We start from the raw sequence: 24,373 nt of genomic DNA, 5'->3' as shown, positions 1-24,373 counted from the left end.
CAGGAAAAATTTGTCAGAAAAACAGAAAAAAGTCAGAAAAACAGGAAAAATTTGTCAGAAAAACAGAAAAAAATAGTCAGAAAAACAGAAAAACTCCTTAAAATAAAAAATTAACTCTTAAAACAAGACAGTGATGAACTGGCCCGAGCAGAGTGACCTGATGATTATTTGGTTCTTACCAAGATAAAAAAAACTTTAGATTTAGAAGTGTTAGATCATTTATCTTGTTTTAAGAGTTCATTTCTTATTTTAAGCGTTCAACATGCTTATTTCTAGATTTAATAATCTTAATTTAATAAATCTTGTCAAGGTAAATTATCTGTCCATGCAGCAAGATCATTTCCCTCAGATTTACTGTTTGATCTGGTTTTTAGACTAAACACCTTTTTACAGTGTAGCCGTGCCTCCACTCTACATTTCACTAACAGTGATTGTTCGGTGGGTGTGTCACCAGGTTTACTTACGTCTTTTTCGGACTCGATGAGACAAGCGGCGTCCTCCAGTTTGTCCCGCCTGTGGCTGTTAAAGCAGAGCACTCTCCACAGGATGAGGGGCCACAGGGCCAACGGCTATGAAGGACAAGGTACCAGCCGTAACCACAGGGGGTCAAAGGTCAAGGCTCACAGCTCCTGACCTCTCCTGCTGCCGCTCTTCTATTAATACTCTTTCTTCTCACCATTTCTCTCCTTCCTATTTTTTGTTAACCCTTTAATGCTCAACATGGTCTAAAATGACCCTCATTCATTCCCTTCATGTTATTTAATGCTGCTGTGTGTTTCTGTGCTCTATCTTTTGATATCAACTTATTTTATGATTGAATATTCCAAGTATTCTTTAAATATCTTGTTTTTGATAACAAATGAACATTATTTACATTTTGCCTCTCATAATTTATGAAGAAAAAACGTTTTTGTGTTATTTCATAACTAACTACTTTGCTAAGTAGCTTGCTAAGCTAACTACTTAGCCAAGAAGTTAGCTAAGTAGTAAGCTTCGAAAGCTACTTAGCCAAGATGTTAGCTAAGTAGTTAGCTTAGCAAGCTACTTAGTTAAATACTTAGCCAAGAAGTTAGCTAAGTAGTTAGCTTAGCAGGCTACTTAGCTAAAAAATGGATATGGGTAATTTTTGACCCATGTTGTGCATTAGAAGAGTAGTGACACAAAAAGGGATTTTATTCAAAAATGAATAAAGGAAAACATAAAATTAGGATGTATGATGATCAAAAACAAACTAATTGAGGAAAACCTGGAATACTGAATGATGAAAATAATTTATTGCAAAGATATAGAACATAAAAACTCATACATATCGGGTCACTTTAGACCATGTTGTGCATCAAAGGGTTAAAGGAGTAAGCAGTCTCATCATAAATATGTAGTTGAACTGAAATCTTTTTCATCTCTTTCTTCCTCCGTCCACCTCGTCTTCACATTCACCCTGTAGCTTTCTGAAGTATACTAGAAACAAAATTAAAGCTCTACATCCCCACAAAACACCATCTGCCTGGATCCAGACAAAACTATTACATAATGAGTTTCAGTTTTTTTTATGCAGGCTTCGTGCAAAGTCATGAAAGTTTGTAAATGTTATGTTTTTTAAGGTTAAGAATGTGCTTGAATTTGGATTTACTCCTTAAAAACGCTTGATTTATTTATTTATGTAACATAATCTGATGTTTTCATCAACACAGTCATGTAATTATTTATTAGTTAATCAAAGTAATATAAACGGCTGGTAAATAAAGTTGATAAAGACTTTGAGTTGTGGATTAAATTCCTTAAAAAGCTGAATGAACCTTGTTTATGAAGTCACATGAGGTTATTATAAGACGTGCACTAAATTAACACTCGACTCTTGATAACTCTGCAAGTTTCAGTTCGTACGAGCTGCGTTTTATTTCTAGTTTACTGCCGATTTAATTCTTTCACAGCTGCAGAAGAACCTCATCAACTCACATTTCTTTATTTCTCTCTTGGTGTTTGCAGCAGTTTTCACCGTCTTTCTTCTTCACTGTTTTCACCGTTTAAGTCTCATTGTCTCCATGACGACATCCAGCTCCTCTGCCGTCACACTGGTGACATTTTCTTCTTTCCTTCTTCCTCCATCGTCGGTTTCGCCGCACTTTTCTCACGCGTCTTGCTTTTGTTATGTAAATAAACGTGTGTGTGTGTTTGTGTTGCAGCTCACTCCAGTTTCTGTGGAAGCATGAACGTGAAGGACCTGGTGACTGAAGACGCATCACATCTGAAGCTCAATGGATCCCTGTGTAAGCGCGCACACACACACACACACACACACACACACACACACATTCTTGTACTTCTATCTTTGTGAGGACCCTCATTGGAACAGTGAATTCCCTTGCAAGGTTATAATAGTTTGGGATTTTTCATTAGTTTTAGTTTTAATTTGGTTGTGAAGTTTTAATTTATTTTTATTTTTTGAAATGCTTTAGTTTTAGTTTATTTTTTACTAGTTGTAGTTTTTTGTAATGGGGTATTTGTTGGGTGGGAGATTAAAAGAGGTCACAGTAAATTTTGTCTTTATTTCCTTTGTCTGATCCATCTTCATTATGTATGAAAAAAGTTGACAAAGATGAAAACGAAGGGCATTTTCACTATAATTTTAGTTAGTTTTGTAACCACACAATACAGTTTCAGTTAATTATCATTATCATGTAACCTTTAACCCTTAAAACAAAGTCTGAAATCTCAAAAAAGCCTTTAAAGAAGTGAGGACCGGCTGAAATGTCCTCACTCTGTTGGTTAAAAACAAGTTCTGGTCCTCACTATGTAGGAAATACAAGAACACACAACCACACACACACACACACACACACACACACACACACACACACACACTTTCACTTTCTCTCTACACTTGATTCATTCTCCTGTGCTAGCCGTGATTGACAGAGTTAATATATGCGTGACCTGTGTGAGGACCAGTGTTAAAGGTTGTGTGAACCACTTCAGTCAGTCAGCAGCCTGTTGACCTTTGACCTGCAGACACTTCTTTTTTAAGTGAGTCAGTTTCAAGCAAGTTTATTATAGTTAACGAAAAACTAGAATTGAAAACACATTTTCGCTAACTAAAATAAAAATAAAAATGAAAGTTTAAAAAAAAAAAAAACGATAACTAACTGAAACTGTATTTTGTGGTTACAAAACTAACTAAAACTAACAAGAATTATAGTGAAATATGTGACGTATGGTTTTCAATTGCAAACATAGGAGACGCAACTGTGGCCGCCATCGCTAACTGTGCACAACGTCAGCAGCTGATCATAAACAAAGCAGCATGGCTAATTATGCACAGCGTCTCCGCTGATCATTAACATAGTGATCGTGAATTAACCAGCATCGCTAACTGTACACAGAGTGTCTGGTACTTGTTGTAAACAAACAGAGATCGCTAAGTGAACACCTCCTGCAGCAGCAGCACATACACACTGTACTGCTACAGAGCTAACTGTTAGCCTGTTAGCACATACACACTGTACTGCTACAGAGCTAACTGTTAGCCTGTTAGCACATACACACTGTACTGCTCCAGAGCTAACTGTTAGCCTGTTAGCACATACACACTGTGCTGCTACAGAGCTAACTGTTAGCCTGTTAGCACATACACACTGTACTGCTACAGAGCTAACTGTTAGCCTGTTAGCACATACACACTGTACTGCTACAGAGCTAACTGTTAGCCTGTTAGCACATACACACTGTACTGCTACAGAGCTAACTGTTAGCCTGTTAGCACATACACACTGTACTGCTACAGAGCTAACTGTTAGCCTGTTAACACATACACACTGTACTGCTACAGAGCTAACTGTTAGCCTGTTAGCAAATACACAATGTACTGCTACAGAGATAACTGTTAGCAATTTATAGCAGACTGGACGCTAAGGGGTTAACATCCTCTCCGGCTCTGCAGCTGGGAGAGACTGCTGCAGGAGGGTTATGGGTAGTCGGAGCGCACGGTGGATACAAACATGCATCCTTGGGATTTGGGCAAAAGAAGAACTCTGTCCTCTGGAGGATCCTGGACTTTGAGACAGTCCTTCAGCTGTTGATGACATAGAATCCTTCACATTCAGCTGTTTGAGGATCCTTCCTGGACTTTCCATCACTTTCACTTCTGCTCAGCAGCTGGGAAGCGAGACAGGAAAACTTCTCTGGTCTTGAGGATCTGCAGTGTTTGTTCATGAGCAAACTGTTGACACTAAACTGTCCACACTGAACATTTATTGCTGAAGTGAAAGTTAAACAACAGCATGTTTCTATCAGACTAACTGATAAATGACCTCAGGCCTGCTGTCGTACGTTCAGCTGTTCACACTGTCATCACACGCAATATATCATGTTTTGTGCAACATGCATGTAATCGGCTTTCTTGTATTTGGTTTTTATTATAAACACTTGATTTAATGTTACTAAGTGATTCATTTTATTTCTGTCTCTTTGGTTTTTTTGTGTGCTAGCTTGCAAAAGCACACTAATTGTTCTTCACTGGCCTTATTATTCTTCTTCCGTGTTTTTTTTAGTCGACTACCCCTCCCAGAGTTTTAATAATAATAATAATAATAATAATAATAATAATAATCCCAAACAGACACCGACCCATTTTCCTCAGTTTATTATGTGTTTTGTTTATTCAATCATGACTTTAGGAAAAACTGTCCTCTATAAATGTCAACTTGAGGCACAATAAAAGTTAATTTAACAGCTTCAATGTGCTTTCCAAGCCAGTTTCAAATAAAAAAAGACATTTTGAAACCAGTTCAAATCACAGTCCAGAGGCAAAATTTATTTTTTAATGTTTTAATCTAGTTTAATGTTCTTACTTTGTTGTGTTTTTTTCATTTTGCTTGTGAGCCATCTTAATGTTCATCATTCACACATCTTTTGTTTTTGTGTTTTGTGTTTGCATCATTTCGGCGACACAGGCGATGACTGTAAAGGGAAGCAGCACTCAGAGACACACAGCGTCCTGGTTACTCAGTCCTCCAGGCCCCGGGGCCCGGCGGGGGCCCTGTGGAGCCTCCTAGCTTACACAGGTTAACCAGCACTTCACTTATCTTCACGTCAGCCTTTAACCCTTTGATGCTCAACATATTTTAACCCCTTCTAAAGCACAACATGGTCTAAAATGACCCTCATTCATTCCCTTCATGTTATTTAATGCTGCTGTGTGTTTCTGTGCTCTATCTTTTGATATCAACTTATTTTATGATTGAATATTCCAAGTATTCTTTAAATAACAACAGATCATTATTTCCATTTTGCCTCTCATACTTTATGAAGAAAAAAAGTTTTTGTATTATTACTTAGCTAACTACTCGGTCAAGAAGTTAGCTAAGTAGTTAACTTAACAAGCTATTTAGCTAAATACTTAGCCAAGAAGTTAGCTAAGTAGTTAGCTTAGCAAGCTATTTAGCTAAATACTTAGCCAAGAAGTTAGTTAAATAGTTAGCTTTACAAGCTATTTAACCAAGAAGTTAGCCAAGTAGTTAGTTTAACAGCCTATTTAGTTAAATACTTAGCCAAGGAGTTAGCTAAGCAGTTAGCTAACTACTTGACTTAGTAGCTTGCTAAGCTAACTACGTAGCCAAGAAGTTAGCTAAGTAGTTAGCTTAACAAGCTACGTAGCCAAGAAGTTAGCTAAGAAGTTAGCAAGCTACTTTGGCTAAGTAGTTAGCAAGCTACTTAGCCAAGAAGCTAGCTAAGTAGTTAGCTTAACAAGCTACGTAGCCAAGAAGTTAGCTAAGAAGTTAGCAAGCTACTTTGGCTAAGTAGTTAGCAAGCTACTTAGCCAAGAAGTTAGCTAAGTAGTTAGCTTAGCAAGCTACTTAGCCAAGAAGTTAATTAAGTAGTTACTTAGCCAAGAAGTAAGCTAAGTAGTTAGCTTAGCAAGCTACTTAGCTAAAAAATGGATACGGGTCATTTTTGACCCATGTTGTGCATTAGAAGAGTAGTGACACAAAAAGGGATTTTATTAAAAAACGAATAAAGGAAAACATAAAATTAGGATGTATGATGATCAAAAACAAACTAATTGAGGAAAACCTGGAATACTGAATGATGAAAGTAATTTATTGCAAATATATAGAACATAAAAACTCATACATATCAGGTCACTTTAGACCATGTTGTGCATCAAAGGGTTAAATACACTGTTCCAAAGATAGTACTGATAAGTTTATAACTCAGGGCCTCATGCTGTATTAATCCCTGTCCATTGTCTTGCAGGCCACTGCCTCCTCCAGCCGGGTGTCTGTGTGGTGAGAGCAGGTAAGGCTCTGGGCTCCGGGGCCGGGTCGGGGGCCCAGAGGCTCCTCTCTCTGCTCTGGATGCTGCTAGCAGCTCCAGGTTGGTGACACGGTTTATTCTTCTTCTCTTCTTAGAAAAGTGCATCTTCTGCTTCTTTCTTTTGGCAACATGTTTTAATTATGCTTTTTTTTTTTAAATATGTCTTCAATCTGGACAGTGAAGACAGTCAGAGGTCTTCTTCGGCTCCTTGCGACCGGTTGGTACCAGCTGGTGTCTCTCATGTCTCTCCTCAACGTCTTCTTTCTGACCAGGCAAGAGCTGCTTTTTTAAATATTTTTGTAATGACAATATATGAAAGGACACTGTGAGCGGGGTCACCTGTAGTTACTTATCTTTTTAATTTGGCTTTTACTTGAACCCATTTTAAATATTTAGTGTTACAACATCTTCTCTTTTATTTATTCATTTATTTGCTACTATTTATTAGTCTTTTTATATATATATATATATGTTATGCTCTACTTTTTAATTATTTATTTATTGTTTTCATCTTTTTTTATCTAGCTTTTTTACTTTTTATTGTTATTATTATTTACTTTTGTTTTTTAATTTATTTTATCTAATTCATTTATTTTATTTTATTATTTGCTACTGTTTATTTGTGTGTATATATATATATATATATATATATATTTATCATGCTCTACTTTTTATTTATTTATTGTTTTCATCTTTTTATCTAGCTTTTTTACTTTTTATTATTATTTACTTTTTATTGTTATTATTATTTACTTTTGTTTTTATTTTATTTTATCTTACCTTACTTTATTTTTGTATTTATTTTATCTAATTAATTTATTTTATTTATTTATTTACTACTATTTATATATATATATATTAATGCTCTACTTCTTAATTATTTATTTATTATTTTAATCTTTTTTTTAATCTAGCTTTTTTTTACTTTTTATTTTTATTTCCTTTTGTTTTCATTATATTTTATTTTATATTACCTTACTTTATTTATATTTATTTTATCTAATTAATTTCTAAGCTGCCTCCAGTGTTTTCTTCTGAAGACTCGTGTCTTTTTGATGTGACACAATGTTTCTTCCTGTGTGTTTATTTGAGCGGTGTGTTCCTGTGTTTCAGATGTCTACCTAAACTCTGGAGACTCCTGCTGCTCCTTCTGCCCCTCCTGCTCCTCCTCGGTGAGTTTATATTAGGTGCTCTCCTCCTTCATCTCAGGTGTAACCCATTTAGAGAGCACATAGAGAGAAAAATCAGTTTGTAGAGCAGCAGGAGATAAGTCCTAACCAGCACGCTTCCCCAGAGGACGCTGCTAATATTCAGCAGCAGATTCAGGTCAGACTCTCTTCTGCTGACTTACTGTATGTACTCATACACAGCAGCAGAACAAAAACACTTTTATTATTCTTTGGTTACGTCGTGAATCACTCCACAATTTACATACCTGTACCTTGAATCCTGATTTTTAATTTCTTAGTCAGTTTTTTTAAATATAAACTTTTGATGTGCTTGTTCAAACACTTTAATGCAGCTGCTGTTTCCCAGAATGTTTACAGCTAAGCTAGAGCTTTAAAGGCAGAAGACCACTTAGCAACAAAAGCTTTAACAGGTCAATTTAGCCTAAATAGCCAAGGTTAGCCAAATCAAATTCTAAGATGAGCCCAACTAAAATAAATAACAGAAAAGCAAATTAAATCATAAACTATACCAGAGACAAGAAGCCAAGATAGATCCTCAAAGTTTAAAATGCACAAGTAGTTAGCTAAGTAACTTCTTAGCTAAGTAGCTTGTTAAGCTAACTGCTTAGCTAACTCCTTGGCTAAATAGCTTGTAAAGCTAACTATTTAGCTAACTTCTTGGCTAAGTATTTAGCTAAATAGCTTGCTAAGCTAACTACTTAGCTAACTTCTTGGCTAAGTATTTAGCTAAATAGCTTGTTAAGCTAACTACTTAGCTAACTTCTTTACTAATTATTTAGCTAAATAGCTTGTTAAGTTAACTACTTAGCTAACTTTTTGGCCAAGTAGTTAGCTATGTAATAATACAAAAACTGTTTTTCTTCATAAAGGATGAGAGGCAAAATGGAAATAATGATCTGTTGTTATCAAAAACAAGATATTTAAAGAATACTTGGAATATTCAATCATAAAATAAGTTAATATTAAAAGATAGAGCACAGAAACACACATCGGCATTAAATAACATGAAGGGAATGAACGAGGGTCATTTTTGACCATGGTGTGCATTAGAAGGTTTAAAACATGTAATATTTTACCATATTTGTGAATTGCGTGAGGCATTGAAATGTTCCAGGGCACATAGACCAGCACCAACTTTTAGCTCATGTCTGTGATATCTACCAGACTATAAAATTAATCTCTGAAGGGTTTAATCTGTGTGGTCTGTGTGGTTTAATAATTCCCTGCCTGTGGTCTCTGAACAGCGTTGTGGTTGTGGGGTCCGTCCTCTGCGTCCCTGCTCGCCTACCTCCCAGCCATCAACCTGACCGAGTGGCGTCCTGCGTCTCCGTGGACCCTCTGGTCTCGGTGGGTCCCGGCTCCTGCTCCAGGTCCTGCCTATGTCCCCGTCCCTGCTACAGAGACTCCGTTTGAACAGACTGCAGCCCCCCCGGTCTCACAGGCACCAGTAAGAACAGACACAACTCTAAATTATTACGGTTTAAAGGTTTAAGGTTATTTGCACAGTTAGAATGAGATAAAATGACAAAGATAACATATGGTTTAAAGTTCAGGGAGAGGCAGAAAACCCAGATGGGCTTATTTATTTAAAGCCTCCACCTAAAATATCATAGTTATAAGAAAGCTCAAACTCATAATAAAAAAAACATATGTATAACATCATCAAGTTATAATAACAAAAATGAAAATTATGTTAAAACAGCAGTTAAATGGGCTTTTAGACATCTTTTGAAACATTTTATATAGATGGAGTTCTTTGCCAGATGGGAAAAGGTATTCATCCATCATTTAGTCCCTAAATTGAACAATAAATTGACGTCTGCGTGTCAAGGAATATCTAAAGATTGACACGATTTGGATAAGAGTGAACCTGAGAATTAAATTTAAAATAAAGTGCTTTGGAAAGTTATCATGATCTGAATATACCTTATAAATAAAAATGCATATTTGAGAGATATTGCTGTAATGAACAGTAAGTATCTGGAGTTTCTGAGTCCATCCATTCTCGTCCGCTTATCCGGGGCCGGGTCGCGGGGGCAGCAGGTTAAGCAGGGCATTCCAGGCGATCCTGAGTGATTGATACAATTATTAACTGTGTTTTTTCCACATTTTATTTCCCCCCTCCCCCTCCTCAGCCGTTCCTCCCCCCCGTGGCCGTGTCCTCCGGTGTGGACCTGGAGCGACTGGAGCGTTTGGAGCGCCAGCTGGCTCTGCTGTGGGAACGAGTCCAGCAGGGGAACCAGAAGCAGGAGCAGCGTCACGGGGACATCATGGTCCTCTACAGCACCCTGAAGGAGACGCTCCACACCCAGACAGACAGGGAGAGGCTGGGCCTCTGGGTGTCCTCCCTGCTGGAGCAGAGACTGGGGGAGCTACGAGGAGAGCTGCAGCAGGAGGACACACTCAGAGCTCAGGTAGAGACACCTGGACTAGTCAGTTATACAACACTGATGGATTTATTAAAAAGTTTACATGTAACTCATTGTTTTGTCTTCCTCCTTGCTGCATGCAGAGTGCAGAGCAACAGAAACAGCAGCAGGAGGGTCACGCAGCACGGCTGGTTCACTTAGAACTGATGCTCAACACTCTGGCTACCAAGACAGAGGTACGTTCAGCACATTCACTGCTTTTTCTCTCAGTGTGTTTATATGCACAGTTCAATCGAGATATGCTTAAAAATAAATATTGCCGTCTAATAGGACTTCTGTCCTTCTCCCAGTTTACATGCAACTGAGAAAATCTTATAACTAGGGCCGGGACTCGATTAAAAAATTGAAAAATGACCCATATCCATTTTGTAGCTAAGTAGCTTGCTAAGCTAACTTCTTGGCTAAGTAGCTTGCTAAGCTAACTACTTACCTAAATTATTGGCTAAGTTGCTTGCTAAGCTAACTACTTAGCTAACTTCTTGGCTAAGTAGCTTGCTAAGCTAACTAATTATCTAAATTATTGGCTAAGTTGCTTGCTAAGCTAACTACTTAGCTAACTTCTTGGCTAAGTAGCTTGCTAAGCTAACTACTTAGCTAACTTCTTGGCTAAGTAGCTTGCTAACTACTTAGCTAATTTTTGTAATTAATTAATCGAAATTAATCGCATTTTAATCACATATAAATATTTGACCTGAGAACAGTGAGAAGTAATTTTTTTCACATGGATTTTTAGTATACCATTGAGTAATGACTGAATACATAAGCTTAAGCAACAAAAATATTGTTTATTTTTGTTCAAGTCCAACAGACCAGTGCAGTTTTTGCCATTAAGTGTAGCAATAGCTTTATAACAGGGGTCTCAAACTCAAATTACGTGGGGGCAGCTGGAGGCAGTATCAAAATTACCAAAAAAAGACGCAAAATTACAACAAAAAAAAAGACACAAAATGACAGAAAAAAACTAAATTACTTAAAAAAGACACAAAATTACCACAAAAAAAAGACACAAAGAGTTTGTATTTTCTCTGCCTCCAACAATCCTGATACATGATGTTTGTTGTAGGAGGTGCAGCAGAAGCAGCAGCATTACGAGCAGGAGAAGGAGCAGGAGAAGGAGAAGGAGAAGGAGGTGATCGCTCCAGCAGCAGAAACGCCTCCTGTCAGGTACAAAACCTGCAAGTCCACATGTTGATGTTGATGTTGATGTGTTTTTATATGTGCTGTTCACATTTTGGGAGCAAAAGTTGCAGGATGATGTCAGCTCACATGTAAATAAACTCCGTCTTCCCTCAGTGTGGGTGTGAAGCAGGAGGAGCATGATCTCCTGCTGGAGGAGGTGAAGAGACTGGAGGTGGAGCTGGGTAAAATCAGACAGGACCTGCAGGGAGTCGTGGGCTGTAAGGGCAAGTGTGGGCAGCTGGACACACTGCAGGAGACGGTAAGTAACGTCAACATTCACTCCTGTGTTGGCTTTAATCTGCCCTTTATAATTACAGGTACATCTCAAAAAATTAGAATATCATGAAAAAGTTCAATGTTTTTAGTCAGTCATAACAGAAAGTGAAACTCATACATTATATAGATTCATCATTTTTTTTTTTTTGTAAATTTGATTTTTTTTTATCATAAATTTTGTATTTTTTCATGAATTTTTAGATTTTCTTAATTATTAATTTGTATTTTTTTGTCTTAAATTTGTGATTTTTTTTTATCATAAATTTGTGTTTTTTTTCTCATGAATTTGAGATTTTTTTCTCTTAATTTTGTGATTTTTTTCCTTATAAATTTGTATTTTTTTGTCTTAAATTTTAGATTTTTTTTCTTGCAAATTTGAGTTTTTTCTCTTAAATTTATGATTTTTTTCTTGTAAATTTGAATTTTTTGATTATAAATTTTACATTTTTTTTCTCGTAAATTTTAGATTTTTTTCATGAATTTTTAGATTTTTTTCTCTTAAATTTGTGATTTTTTTCCTTGTAAATTTGTCTTTTTCTCATAAATTTTAGATTTTTTAATCATGAATTTCTATTTTTTGTCTTAAATTTGTAATTTTTTTCTCTTAAATTTGTGTTTTTTTTGGTGTAAATTTGTCTTTTTCTCAGAAATTTTAGATTTTTTAATTATAATTTTGTATTTTTTTTTCCTGAAATTTGTGATTTTTTTCCTTTTTTTTTGTAAATTTGTCAGTTTTTTCTTGTAATTTTGATAATTCTGGCTTAGAGATGATGAAAACACAAAACTCGATATTCTAATTTTTTTGAGATGTACCTGTAGTTTTTCCTAAATAACAACTTATTCATTCCATGTCTGTGAACCTTTCCCCAGATATCGGCCCAGGTCTCCTCCCAGGTTTCCTCCCAGGTCTCCTCCCAGGTCCGTAAGGAGCTCCAGCTCCTGTTCTACGGGTCTGGAGAGGAGCAGCGAGAGCTCCCCGAGTCTCTGGTGGTCTGGCTGTCCCAGCGCTACGTCAGCTCCCCCGACCTGCAGGCCTCCCTGTCCTCCCTGGAGCAGAGCATCCTGAGGAACGTGTCCCTGCAGCTGGAGCTGAACCGAGCCCAGACACTCGGAGAGGCCGAGTCCAAAACCAAGACCATCGTTCAGACGGTGACCGGGTCCGTCCAGCACACGGCTGCTGCTGAGGGACTCTCAGAGGAGGTAAAGACACTCACGTCAGCAGTATTTAGTAGTTAAGAGTAGGACTGATTTTATGAAAGTGAAAAATAATATAAATATGTCATTTCATGGCAGATTTTTGTGGACATTTTTGCAATTTTTTTTGTAAGTTTACAAGAGGATGTTTTTAAAGGGATGCGCCAGAGTTATTGATTATTATTATTATTCAAATATTTTTATTGCTTTTCACATTATACACTCACAGTAGTACTCAACTCAAACTCAAAAGAAAATAATAGTAATAAAACTTAAATAAATAAGAAATAAAGACAATAAAACATAAAAATTTCTCAGTATACACAAAGCAGCTGTACATACATATATACCCACATAAGTGCATAACAGAGTTGCATATAAACACAAAAGAGGGGGGGGTAACATAGGCTACACTATATTGAGGGATAAGGAGTTCCTCCTCAAAATACTTAATGGTTGCCAAACTTTGTAATATCTATGTGTAGTGACCCGACCCCAAATGTAAAACCGTATTTTCCATGTGTTCAAAACTCTAACTCAATCTTTCAAGTCAAGTCAAATTTATTTCTATATCGCCTTTACAGACAGCTGAGCAGCAGCAAAGTGCTTCACATGAAAGTGCATAAAGTGCAATAAAATACAGAATTGACAAATTGTATCTTAATTTTCTGATAATTTCTTTGTCATAATTATGGAATACTGAGTTGTACATTATAAATAAGTTAAAGTTATATTTCTATTTAAGTCAGATGTAATAGGAACTTGTTTTTACGCTTCTTTCTGATCTGTGTGATTGTTTATATTTCCCATAAATCCTCTTATTTTTGTCGTTCCTGAAATCAAATCTTCTTGTTGTTTCTACTTCAGCATGTGAAGCTGATCGTCCAGAACGCTCTGAGGCTCTACAGCCAGGACCGGACCGGCCTGGTGGACTACGCTCTGGAGTCTGGAGGTAAGACAGGAAGCCTCACATTCACATTCAACTCAGTACAGTTCACCCTAATCCCCTAATTCCTGGGACAGAGTAGGTAGAAGGTATTAGCCAGCCATTCATACATTATATAGATTCATTACACATAGAGGGAAATATTTCAAGACTGTTTTTCTTGTAAATTTGTGTTTTCTTTCTCATAAATTTGAGATTTTTTCTCCTAAATTTGTCATTTTTTTCTTGGAAATGTGTTTTTCTCATAAATTTGAGATTTTTTCTCATAAATTTGTGATTTTTTTCTCGTAAATTTGTGCTTTTTTTCTCATAAATTTGTCATTTTTTCTCATAAATTTTAGATTTTTTTTATCATAAATTTGTATTTTTTTCTTGTATATTTGAATTTTTTTGATCGTAAATTTTAGATTTTTTCTCTTAAATTTGTCATTTTTTTCTTGTAAATTTGTCTTTCTCAAAAATTTTAGATTTTTTTAATCATAATTTTGTATTTTTTTTTCTCATAAATTTGTGATTTTTTTCTAGTAAATTTGTGATTTTTTTTTCATAAATTTGTCATTTTTTCTCATAAATTTGTCATTTTTTTTATCATAAATTTGTATTTTTTTCTTGTATATTTGAATTTTTTTGATCGTAAATTTTCGATTTTTTCTCTTAAATTTGTCATTTTTTTCTTGTAAATTTGTGATTTTTTTTTATCGTAAATGTGTTAGTTTTTTCTTTGAGTTTAGTGTTTCCATCATCTCTAGGACAGTATAGGTGGAAGGTATTATCCATCCAGCTGCTCCATAGTTCAGCTCTGTGCTCTGGTGTTTGTCTCTTACATAACGAGGGTCCAGGCATTAGTCAGGCCCGAGGGCAGCAGGGTATTACCAGCAGCAGCTCAGGCTCCATGTCAGGATATTACTCAGCCGTCTGACCTACATGATGCATCTCCCCACTGATTTTATTTAATGTCACATCATACAAATGAAGCTTAACTCGCTGCATGTTCAGCAGCCACTAGCTCTTCATTACACACATTTCTGGTGTTTGAGCTGAAGTGCAGCAGTTCGGTTTCTCTTTCTTGTAACAGCAGCTGAATGTGGCTGATCGGCCGGTTTGTTTCTTTGTTTTAGTCTAGTAAGTAAGTAAAGTTTATTTAAAGAGCACTTTTCACAGATAAAATCACAAAGTGCTTTACAGAAAATTTAAAAAATATTATTATATATTATTGTCTGTAAGGCTCTCAATAGTCTGGGGCCCAAAATGTTTCACAGACTGCTGACTACAAAGTCTGTAGGTCTCTCACATCTACCTGTAAAGCACCTTGAAGGACCTCTATCTATGATAATAAATAAACTTATTTTATGCACACAGGCCACAAAGGCAGCACTAATGATAAGGAAATATCAGCAAACATAAGGAATGTATATCTTATCTTGAGTCGGGCGAAGAAAGAAAAACTGAATGCAAACTTTGTAGCATGAGTCTCTTTGATGATAAGTGAAGCCGTCAGGGGTTAAAGGACGAGACACCTATAGCTGGGTCTGTGTAACCGCTCTGTATATTCTCTATTCTCTGTACTTTTCATAAGGTACCACACCATCCAGCACATACACATTGAACATTGATATTAGCTGGAAACTATTAGAATATTATTGTTAAATGGAACCTTGTATGGAATGGAACCTTTAAAACTCCTAAAGATAGGTAGGCTAAATAGACTTCAGATGAGATGAGTCAGGGTGTAAATCCAGAGTGAATTGTGTTACTGACCAGGTGTAGGCCTATCACACAATGGGGCGGAGCTCCCCTAAAAGGGGGCGGAGCTCCCCAAAAGGCGTCCGATCGGAAACAGTGCAATGCTGCAACACATCCTATATAAATAATGATATTTAGAACACAGACGCTTCTTGCTTTTATAGATAGATATTAACAGATGTTTAATATTTAACCCTCTGTCTGTGTGTGTGTGTGTGTGTGTGTGTGTGTCCAGGTGGCAGCATCCTCAGCACTCGCTGCTCTGAGACGTACGAGACCAAGACGGCCCTCATGAGTCTGTTCGGCCTCCCACTCTGGTACTTCTCCCAGTCCCCACGAGTCGTCATCCAGGTGAGAGATCCACGAGAAAAAGTCTGTTTAACTGATTATATAAACTGATTTAGTCAAAGGGATTCATAGGGCTGGTAGTGATTGGTCCAGGTGCTAGAAAAAAATTGATTAATTGTGCAGCCCTAACTCACCATATCGCAAAATGCTTAAAATCACAATAATATCGTATCGTGACTCAAGTATGGGGATAAAATCGTATCGTGGAGCGATTTTTGTGTAATCTGAAATTACCCAAAAAAGGTCAAAATTACCAGAAAAAAGTAGAAATTATGCAAAAAGGTCAAAATTACCAGGAAAAAAAAGTAGAATTACTAGAAAAAAGGTTAAAATTTCAAGGAAAAAAGTAGAATTACTAGAAAAAAAAGGTAAGAAAATTAGCAGAAAAAAGTAGAAATTACTAGAAAAAAAGAAATTATGCATCAGGATATAATTTTGGGAAGTTTCTGAAATAACTAAATCACAATATATTGTATCGCAATACTCACCATATTGCAAAATGCTTAAAATCACTATCGTATTACTTACAATTACAAAACCAGTTTAAATGTTCATATAGAAACCTGAATTTACTTTGTAGTCAGATGATTCAGATTGTGAACTCATCACTTCATCTTGATGTGATAGTTTTAGTTCTTCTTCAGCTGATGAACTCTTCTTGTATTCAGCTACTGTTGGTTGGAAATAAAATGGATTATTAGAAAAACTCATCTTTTTTTAAGTCTCTGCTGCTGTTAAACTTGTCCTCTCTCCCGTCCTGCAGCCTGATGTGTATCCAGGTAACTGCTGGGCGTTTAAAGGCTCTCAGGGCTACCTGGTGATCCGGTTGTCTCTGAGGATCCTGCCAACGTCGTTCTGTGTGGAACACATCCCCAAAGCTCTGTCCCCCACCGGGAACATCACCAGCGCCCCACGCAACTTCACCGTCTTTGTAAGAAACGAGTCAAAGAACAAACATGAAGCCGACAGCTGGACGCAGTGACGATGAGTCTGTTTTTCTTTGTCCAGGGTCTGGATGATGAGTACCAGGAGGAAGGGAAGCTGCTGGGAAACTACGTCTACGAAGAGGACGGGGAGTCGCTGCAAACCTTTCCTGTGATGGTAACTAAAGACAGTGGTTCCCAACCTTTTTCTTGAGGGACCCACATTTTTACCATTGTAAACTTTGGCGACCCCCCCATTGTCCGTTGCTTCTATGTAGCCGAACTCAATGTGGCTTTCATGGTACCCTCTCTTTTTCTTTTGGAGATATTCAGCATTTTCCTCTCCCTGACGCTTCCCCATTTTTCTATTAGCTCTGTGTTTCTGTTGTTAGGTGAGGTTACCTCTAGGTGAGGTTACCGCTAGGTGAGGTTACCGCTAGGTGAGGTTACCGCTAGGTGAGGTTACCGCTAGGAGAGGTTACCGCTAGGTGAGGTTACCGCTAGGTGAGGTTACCGCTAGGAGAGGTTACCGCTAGGTGAGGTTACCGCTAGGTGAGGTTACCGCTAGGAGAGGTTACCGCTAGGTGAGATTACCGCTAGGTGAGGTTACCTCTAGGTGAGGTTACCGCTAGGTGAGGTTACCGCTAAGTGAGGTTACCGCTAAGTGAGATTACCACTAGGTGAGGTTACCGCTAAGTGAGGTTACCGCTAAGCGAGGTTACCACTAGGTGAGGTTACCGCTAAGTGAGGTTACCACTAGCTGAGGTTACCTGTGTATACTGCAGCAGGGATGTTACACATGTCCTTATTCTCGCGATATAGCCTTTATTTTTAAACTTTTCTATAGTGATTTTTCTATTAAAATAAATGAATAAACGTTCAATGCTATTTGCTACTTTAAATCTCTTAAATCTGCGACTTTTTTTCTTGTAGATCTGCCACTTTCATCTAGTAAATTTGCAACTTTTTTCTCAAAATATTTTTATTTTTTGTTTTGGATACCCGCTGAAGTTACCAAATACGGTTCTTCGCCTGATAAAGGCTTAAACACGTATATATACCCCCTCCGTCTAAGAACTAGAAATGAATGAATTGTCTCTGAACGTTGCTCCTCCTCTGATTTATTTTCCCTTAAATGTTTTTTTTTTCCATAATTGGCCTTATATATAAGACTTAAACACTAATACCCCCTCTGTATAAGAACTAGAACTGAATGAATCGTCTGAACGTTGCTCCTCTTCTCCTCCAGGAGCAGAACGACCAGGCCTTCCAGATCATGGAGGTTCGGGTTCTGTCTAACTGGGGTCATCCAGAATACACCTGCATGTACCGCTTCAGGGTCCACGGAGAACCCCGGCCCCAGTGAACCACCAGAACCAGAACCCACCCTACCACCGTCTGTACATAGCTCTGCCTGTTTCTCTAAAAGGAGGGAGGGGACCCCAAGACCTCTGTGGACGTTTGTTTTTTTGTACGGAAGAAGACACTGAAGTTGTGGATTGTTAAAGGAATGTGCCCAGACTGAATCACTGACTCGTGTTTTGTAATATTGAAAGAATCACAGTAAAGTCTGTAAATGGTCGCAGAAGAAGAAGAAGAAGAAGAAGAATAGAACCACAGAAGAAGCTAAAACTCCCACTCCCCTTTTTAATAAAAAGGCTTCTTGCACTGAATCCTGGAGGTGGACGCTTGAAACGGGGGATTACAGACTCATCTCCACCGTTTCCTCACACGCTGCATCTCAGTTTCTGTTTCTAAATCATCCGTATTTAACTTTGATTTCCTGTTGGTCGACTGTTTTCAGGGTCAAAGCCACCGCACCTTTCTGCCTGAGACACGGTCCGGGCACGTCACTCCCTTTTCTAGTCACTGCACTGTAAAAAAGGTGTTTAGTCTAAAAACCAGATCAAACAGTAAATCTGAGGGAAATGATCTTGCTGCATGGACAGATAATTTACCTTGACAAGATTTATTAAATTAAGATTATTAAATCTAGAAATAAGCATGTTGAACACTTAAAATAAGAAATTATCTCTTAAAACAAGAATAAAACCAAGAGATTTCTTAAATAAAACCGGTTAAAACCAGAATAAAACCACATAAAATCAGAATAAAACCAGCATAAAACCAGTTAAAACCAGAATAAAACCAAGAGATTTCTTAAATAAAACCATTTAAAACCAGAATAAAACCCACAAAAAACAGAATAAAACCATTTAAAACCAGAATAAAACCAAGAGATTTCTTAAATTAAGATTATTAAATCTAGAAATGAGCATGCTGAACACTTAAAATAAGAAATTAACTCTTAAAACAAGATAAATTAAAGCTAAAGAAATCTCTTGGTTTTATTCTGGCTTTATGTGGTTATATTCTGGTCTTAACTGGTTTGAACTGGTTTTGTTCTGGTTTGAACTGGTTTTATTTAAGAAATCTCTTGGTTTTATTCTTGTTTTAAGAGTTAATTTCTTATTTTAAGTGTTCAACATGCTTATTTCTAGATTTAATAATCTTAATTTAATAAATCTTGTCAAGGTAAATTATCTGTCCATGCAGTAAGATCATTTCCCTCAGATTTACTGTTTGATCTGGTTTTTAGACACCTTTTTTTGCAGTGTGCAGTGACTGAGTGGTCTGCAGGACTGGAACACGTTCTCCAGGATTATCGGCTTCATGCATCCTCTCACAGCCATAACTTTTTCTTCTGGAACTGGACATGCTGCCTATGGACGGGCTCTGAATGTTTCCTCACGTGGAGGTTTGAAGCAGATCCTCCTTTAACTTCACACTATAAAACCACTGAGCTGATCTCTGTGTTCTCAGCACCAGGAGCCTCTCATGTTGTACATTAAACTAAATATAAGTATGGAGGGACTCCACCATTAATAACTCTAGCATGTGACTCTTCCCGACTCTAAACTTCTACATGCATCATGGATCTACATGTCCTCTCTCACAGTTTGGGTCCGGTGCCTGGATCTGAAATGATTATAATGACTGATGTTGAAAGCTAAATATTATTATTTATCTTTCAACATCTCGCTGTTGAACGCTAAATATTATAACTACTCCTGTAGACGAGAGTGTGATTTTTTTCTACGGGGTTGAAATATGAGCCACCAGAAACTGAATTATAATTATTTTATATTTGAATTTGAATTGCTTAACTTGAGTAATTGGCATTTAAAACCTGATTTTTTAATCACATCATTTGAATTTGTATTGTTCAATTTGAATCGTTTTTCGCATTGAAAAACTGAATCTGAATTGTAATTTTAAATTGAATTTATTAGTTTGGAGCTGAAACATTCAGTTCTCATCAAGGTTATTATAGCGAAATAATAAAAACTAGAATTGAAAAAAACATTTTTGTTAACTGAAATTAAAATAAAAACAAGAGGGTTTTTTTAAAAACGATAACTAACTGAAACTGTATTTTGTGGTTGCAAAACTAACTAAAACGAACTGAAATATGTTGAAAATGTCCTTCGTTTTCATCTTTGTCAACTTTTTTCATACATAAACCTTTTTTACGTTTAGTTTGGAACTAAATATTCAGTCCTCACAATTAAATTTCAATTTTCTGCAACGAACGTCCGGTTAGTTGAGGCAGAGCAATCGAGCGCAGAAAACGGAGGTGCTGATTGGCCGAAGAGGCGCCATGGCAACCGGGTAGCAACAAACGTTACAAAAGAAAACGGAGGTGCTGATTGGTCGAAAAGACGCTCTGTGTATCTGAGCTCGATTGCTCTGCCTCAACTACCCGAAAATTTAAATTGAACTTTGCGAATTGAATTTGAATTGTGAGAACTGAATGTTATAATAGTTTTTGATTTTTCATAAGTTTTAGTTTTAATTTCGTTGTCAATTTTTGTTTTCAAATTCAGTTGGTTTTAATGAGTTTTTAAAGTGAGTTTGCTAGTTTTAATTTATTTTTTTATTTTTTGGAAAATGCTTAGTTTTACTTGAGTTTTTATTAGTTGTAGTTGTTTTGTAATGGGGTATTTGTTGGGTCCAGATCACAATAAATGTTGTCTTTATTTCCTTTGTCTGATCCATCTCAGCCCCATTAAGTTTATTAAGTCATAAAACCAGACAGATGAAATAGATTTCATATCAACCAAAAAGGTTTACGTATGAAAAAAGTTGACAAAGACGAAAACAAAGGACATTTTCACTATAATTTTAGTTAGTTTTAGTTCGTTTAGTAACCACAAAATACAGTTTCAGTTAGTTATCGTTTTTTTAAAAACTCTTGTTTTATTTTTATTTTAGTTAACAAAAATGTTTTTTCAATTCTAGTTTTCGTTAATTTCATTATTTCGCTATAATAACCTTGATGAGAACTGAATGTTTCAGCTCCAAACTAATAAATTCAATTTTTAAATTTACAATTCAGATTCAGTTTTTCAATGCAACGATTCAAACTGAACAATACAAATTCAAATGATGTGATTCAAATTCAGGTTTTTAATGCCAATTATTCAAGTTAAGCAATTCAAATTCGAATATATAAATAATTTTAATTCAGTTTCTGGTGTCTCATATTTCAGCCCATATGTTTCTTTAGTTTCTCCAGAGGGGCCCCTGTGTGTTTCTCCCTCTAGCTCAGTTTAAACGTCCTCCTCACAGGGGCCCCTTTTATTCTGACACCCTGAAGGAATGTAATCTGTATATTTCATTATTGATAGTTGGTCCTTTATAATATCTGCTTTTATCAGTGTTGCTTTATAAAAAAAATCCTCTTGTCGTTATCATGATTATTATTATTATCTTACTACCATTATTTCTACTGTTACTCATCGTGTTGTTTTGCTTCTTTTTTTTGTTTTTGTTGTTGTTTTTGGGGTTTTGTTGATGTCGGAGGATGCACTGCAGCGACTTGTTAGAGAATTATTGTTCGTGGCACACGTCTTCACAATTTTTAATTTTTAAAATCAGCGGGTGTGTGTGTGTGTGTTTAGTCATCAATTTTTGGTTTTTGCAAACAAGGGGGAAGTCTAAAATGTTCTGTATAAAAAATGTTTTTGTTCACAATCTTATTTATTAACAAGTCGATTGGTGACTGCGAGATATGAGTTACTTCAATGTATATTTTGTCAAAAAGCTTTTCAGTGCATTTTTGGAACCATCTTGGGACTTTTTTTTAAGATAAATGGCTATTTTTGTTCAGTCATGAGATGACTTAACTGCTTTGGAATATATTCCAATAAAGACTTTAATTTTGAAGAACCTTTCTGAATTATATAATCGTGGCTTAAGATTATTATGTTCCCTTATATTTTATATTATATTATTATAGTATTATAGGAGAGACAAAAAAATGTGTTTTTTAAATGCAATATTTTTTGGTTGATTCGTTCTCTAGAGCTAACAATAATAATAACAATAACAATAACAAATGAGGCAATATGCATCACTGGACTTTTTTCCTGGTAGGAGAGAAAAATTAGCACATTAGGAATGTAATCACAAACGATAAACTAAACAAAAATCCTTAGCGTTAATTAATTAGAATCAGTTTTATGCCAGGTGGGTTTTTCAACATACAAGGAATTAACTGTGATGTTTGCTGCATAAAAACAAAGTACTACAATATATACACTGCCCTACAAAGTCTAACTGCAGTAACTACATTAATGGTCAAAATTGAGTTTTAACTAAAAATGAACTCCTTGTTGTCTGTTTTATCTTGTGACAAAGTTTAAGATTTCAATTTTGCTTTATTTCAGATAAATAATTATATAAAAACCACAAAATCCAACTCAAAACCAAGCAGTAATTGCACTTACCACAGTCTGCTTTGGATATATATACTAATTAAGACATAAAAATAATAGAAATTATAAGTTTATTTGAAAATGAAATTATTATCTAGATAGTGAAGTAAAAAAAAGTGAGATAAAATTATATTAAGACTAAAATATAACATTTCTTTATTATAATAAGTCTAAAATATGCACATATTTGAATAGAGTTGTTAAACACTTAAATATACTTATAACAAAATCAATTTGAAAATGTTTATTCAATGAAAACTAAATATAAAAGCTGAAAGAAGACAACAACATTATAGTTCCTGCTCTCTGTTTATCATCACTATTAGAACCTTTTACAGCAATGCAGTAACTACGTTTTTGGGGTCAAAGATCAAATAAATCATGATTTTTTTTTTTTAGCATAAAAATGACATCATCAATACATGTAGAAATAAGTGTCATATCACTTATCTACCTATAACACATTTGGCCGGCCAGTTAAAAAACGTTACAGACAAAACTTTAAAGCAGTTTATCTCAGTTTTACCTTTTGTTAGTTACTGCAGTTAGACTCTGAATAGATTAAGGCAGGGATGGGCAACTGGAGGCAACTGGAGGCCCTCACCCTCACTTGAAGTGGCCCTCAGTACAACTACATGCATTTGAGCATGAAATCTTAAAAGTGCTGCGTAAAAATGCACAAAATGACTTCTTGTAATTAATGTTGGTCCGCTGTTCTTGCACTGAAAAAAAAAATCACAGTAAGTGGTTATTTTTTATTGGCTTCAAACCTTTTGTATTCCTATTTATACTGTTAAACATGCATTTGAGCATGAAATATGTTAAGTTACTGCACTGTAAACATATTTAAAATTGCAGTTTCATCATATCTGATTAAGTGCATGCTCCTATATGTGGCCCATCCCTGGCTTAAGGCAAGTACCGAAGTCAAAAATGTCAGCATAAATAGAAACGCTAAAACATACAAAATAATATGTTACGTTATGTTACAAACAATATAGTGTTAAAATGGTAAAGGATTCAGCCTTAAAAGTAATAATCACTCTGTTTTTGTCCATTAGTTTATAGTAAGGGAAATCTAAAATCATAATGTGTGTCCCTATTAAAGCCTGGTGTTAATTTATTTGAAGCTGTTTGCTGCCCTCTAGTGACAAACAGCGGAATTACAGGAGAAGATGTTTGTTCAGGTAAGTTCTGTTTTAGCCCATTTTATACAACCAGTAATGCTGCTAATGTGTTGCACTATAATAAAAAAAAGATATGTTGGTGTCATGTTAACACTGAAGCTCTACCATCTAAAACTGAACATTAGGGAAGTCTCTCTCTTTCTATTTAAATGTGTTTTCAGTAAGTCATCGTGCTGTTTTCCAGGGAAGTTTTTAGAAATCTGTTGAATAATTGTTTCTGTTAACCCCCTGCTGATTTTCTTTTGTTTTACACTTGTTTTACACTTGTTTTATAAATTAGTCCTACTAACAAACTTTTTTTTTTTAAGTTTTTCAAAACTTTATTTAGAAGTTCCAATTCCAGTCAGAACATTCATCTTAGGTAGAACAAAACAAAGTCTGGCATCAAAAAATTGAGAAAATAAATAAATATGAGACAAAGTGAATGAAGTGCATCAGTCAGGTCAGGTGTAAATTAAACAGAATAATAAAAAATAATTAAAAAGGAAAGGAGGGAAAAAAAGAAAAAGGCATGACATATTAAATTTTTCCAAATATTTCTTTAATTATGTTAACAGTATGTATACATTTGTTATTACCAATTATTTTTCATACATTCAAGGTAGTTGTAACCACAGACTGCATTTAAATAAATAAAAAAGTTAAATAAATTGTAACAGGAAAGAAAGGTCGAGCGTTGGATAATTTGGCTTTATGTTTGTGGAATTTCGCCATTAGAATAATCAAATTAATCTTTATTGCTATAATATAAAAGTATATCTATGGCTTTCAAATTAAAACCGACTAACTAACTTGTGTTTACACCGGAAGTCAAAGGTATGACTACTTCCTTGGCAACCGATACAGCTACCTTAGCAACCAGCGAG

General features: G+C 35.8%; 1 protein-coding gene across 8 annotated transcripts in view; it reads left to right on the top strand.

The window, feature by feature from the left end:
- Positions 1-18,062, top strand: part of sun1b (Sad1 and UNC84 domain containing 1b) — a 54,574-nt gene extending 36,512 nt beyond the window's left edge. For 2 of the 8 annotated variants that reach the window (XM_059347119.1, XM_059347116.1), the window contains 17 exons: positions 455-583; positions 2,184-2,267; positions 4,950-5,060; positions 6,253-6,372; positions 6,491-6,584; positions 7,426-7,484; positions 8,747-8,949; positions 9,638-9,916; positions 10,015-10,107; positions 10,995-11,095; positions 11,225-11,369; positions 12,257-12,586; positions 13,448-13,532; positions 15,505-15,620; positions 16,381-16,548; positions 16,626-16,718; positions 17,790-18,062. In XM_059347119.1, the coding sequence (XP_059203102.1) occupies positions 455-583; positions 2,184-2,267; positions 4,950-5,060; positions 6,253-6,372; positions 6,491-6,584; positions 7,426-7,484; positions 8,747-8,949; positions 9,638-9,916; positions 10,015-10,107; positions 10,995-11,095; positions 11,225-11,369; positions 12,257-12,586; positions 13,448-13,532; positions 15,505-15,620; positions 16,381-16,548; positions 16,626-16,718; positions 17,790-17,906 (2,327 nt within the window). In that variant the 3' untranslated portion in view covers positions 17,907-18,062. The remainder of the gene's footprint in view (positions 1-454; positions 584-2,183; positions 2,268-4,949; positions 5,061-6,252; positions 6,373-6,490; positions 6,585-7,425; positions 7,485-8,746; positions 8,950-9,637; positions 9,917-10,014; positions 10,108-10,994; positions 11,096-11,224; positions 11,370-12,256; positions 12,587-13,447; positions 13,533-15,504; positions 15,621-16,380; positions 16,549-16,625; positions 16,719-17,789) is intronic. The other 6 variants (XM_059347122.1, XM_059347118.1, XM_059347123.1 and 3 more) reach the window with 4 other exon arrangements.
- Positions 18,063-24,373: the final 6,311 nt, after the last annotated feature.

This window comes from Centropristis striata, chromosome 13 (assembly GCF_030273125.1).
Source record: "Centropristis striata isolate RG_2023a ecotype Rhode Island chromosome 13, C.striata_1.0, whole genome shotgun sequence".
NCBI classification, from domain to species: Eukaryota; Metazoa; Chordata; class Actinopteri; order Perciformes; family Serranidae; genus Centropristis; species Centropristis striata.
Note: the sequence above shows the minus strand (reverse complement) of the source record. Positions and strands in the feature narration are given on the sequence as shown.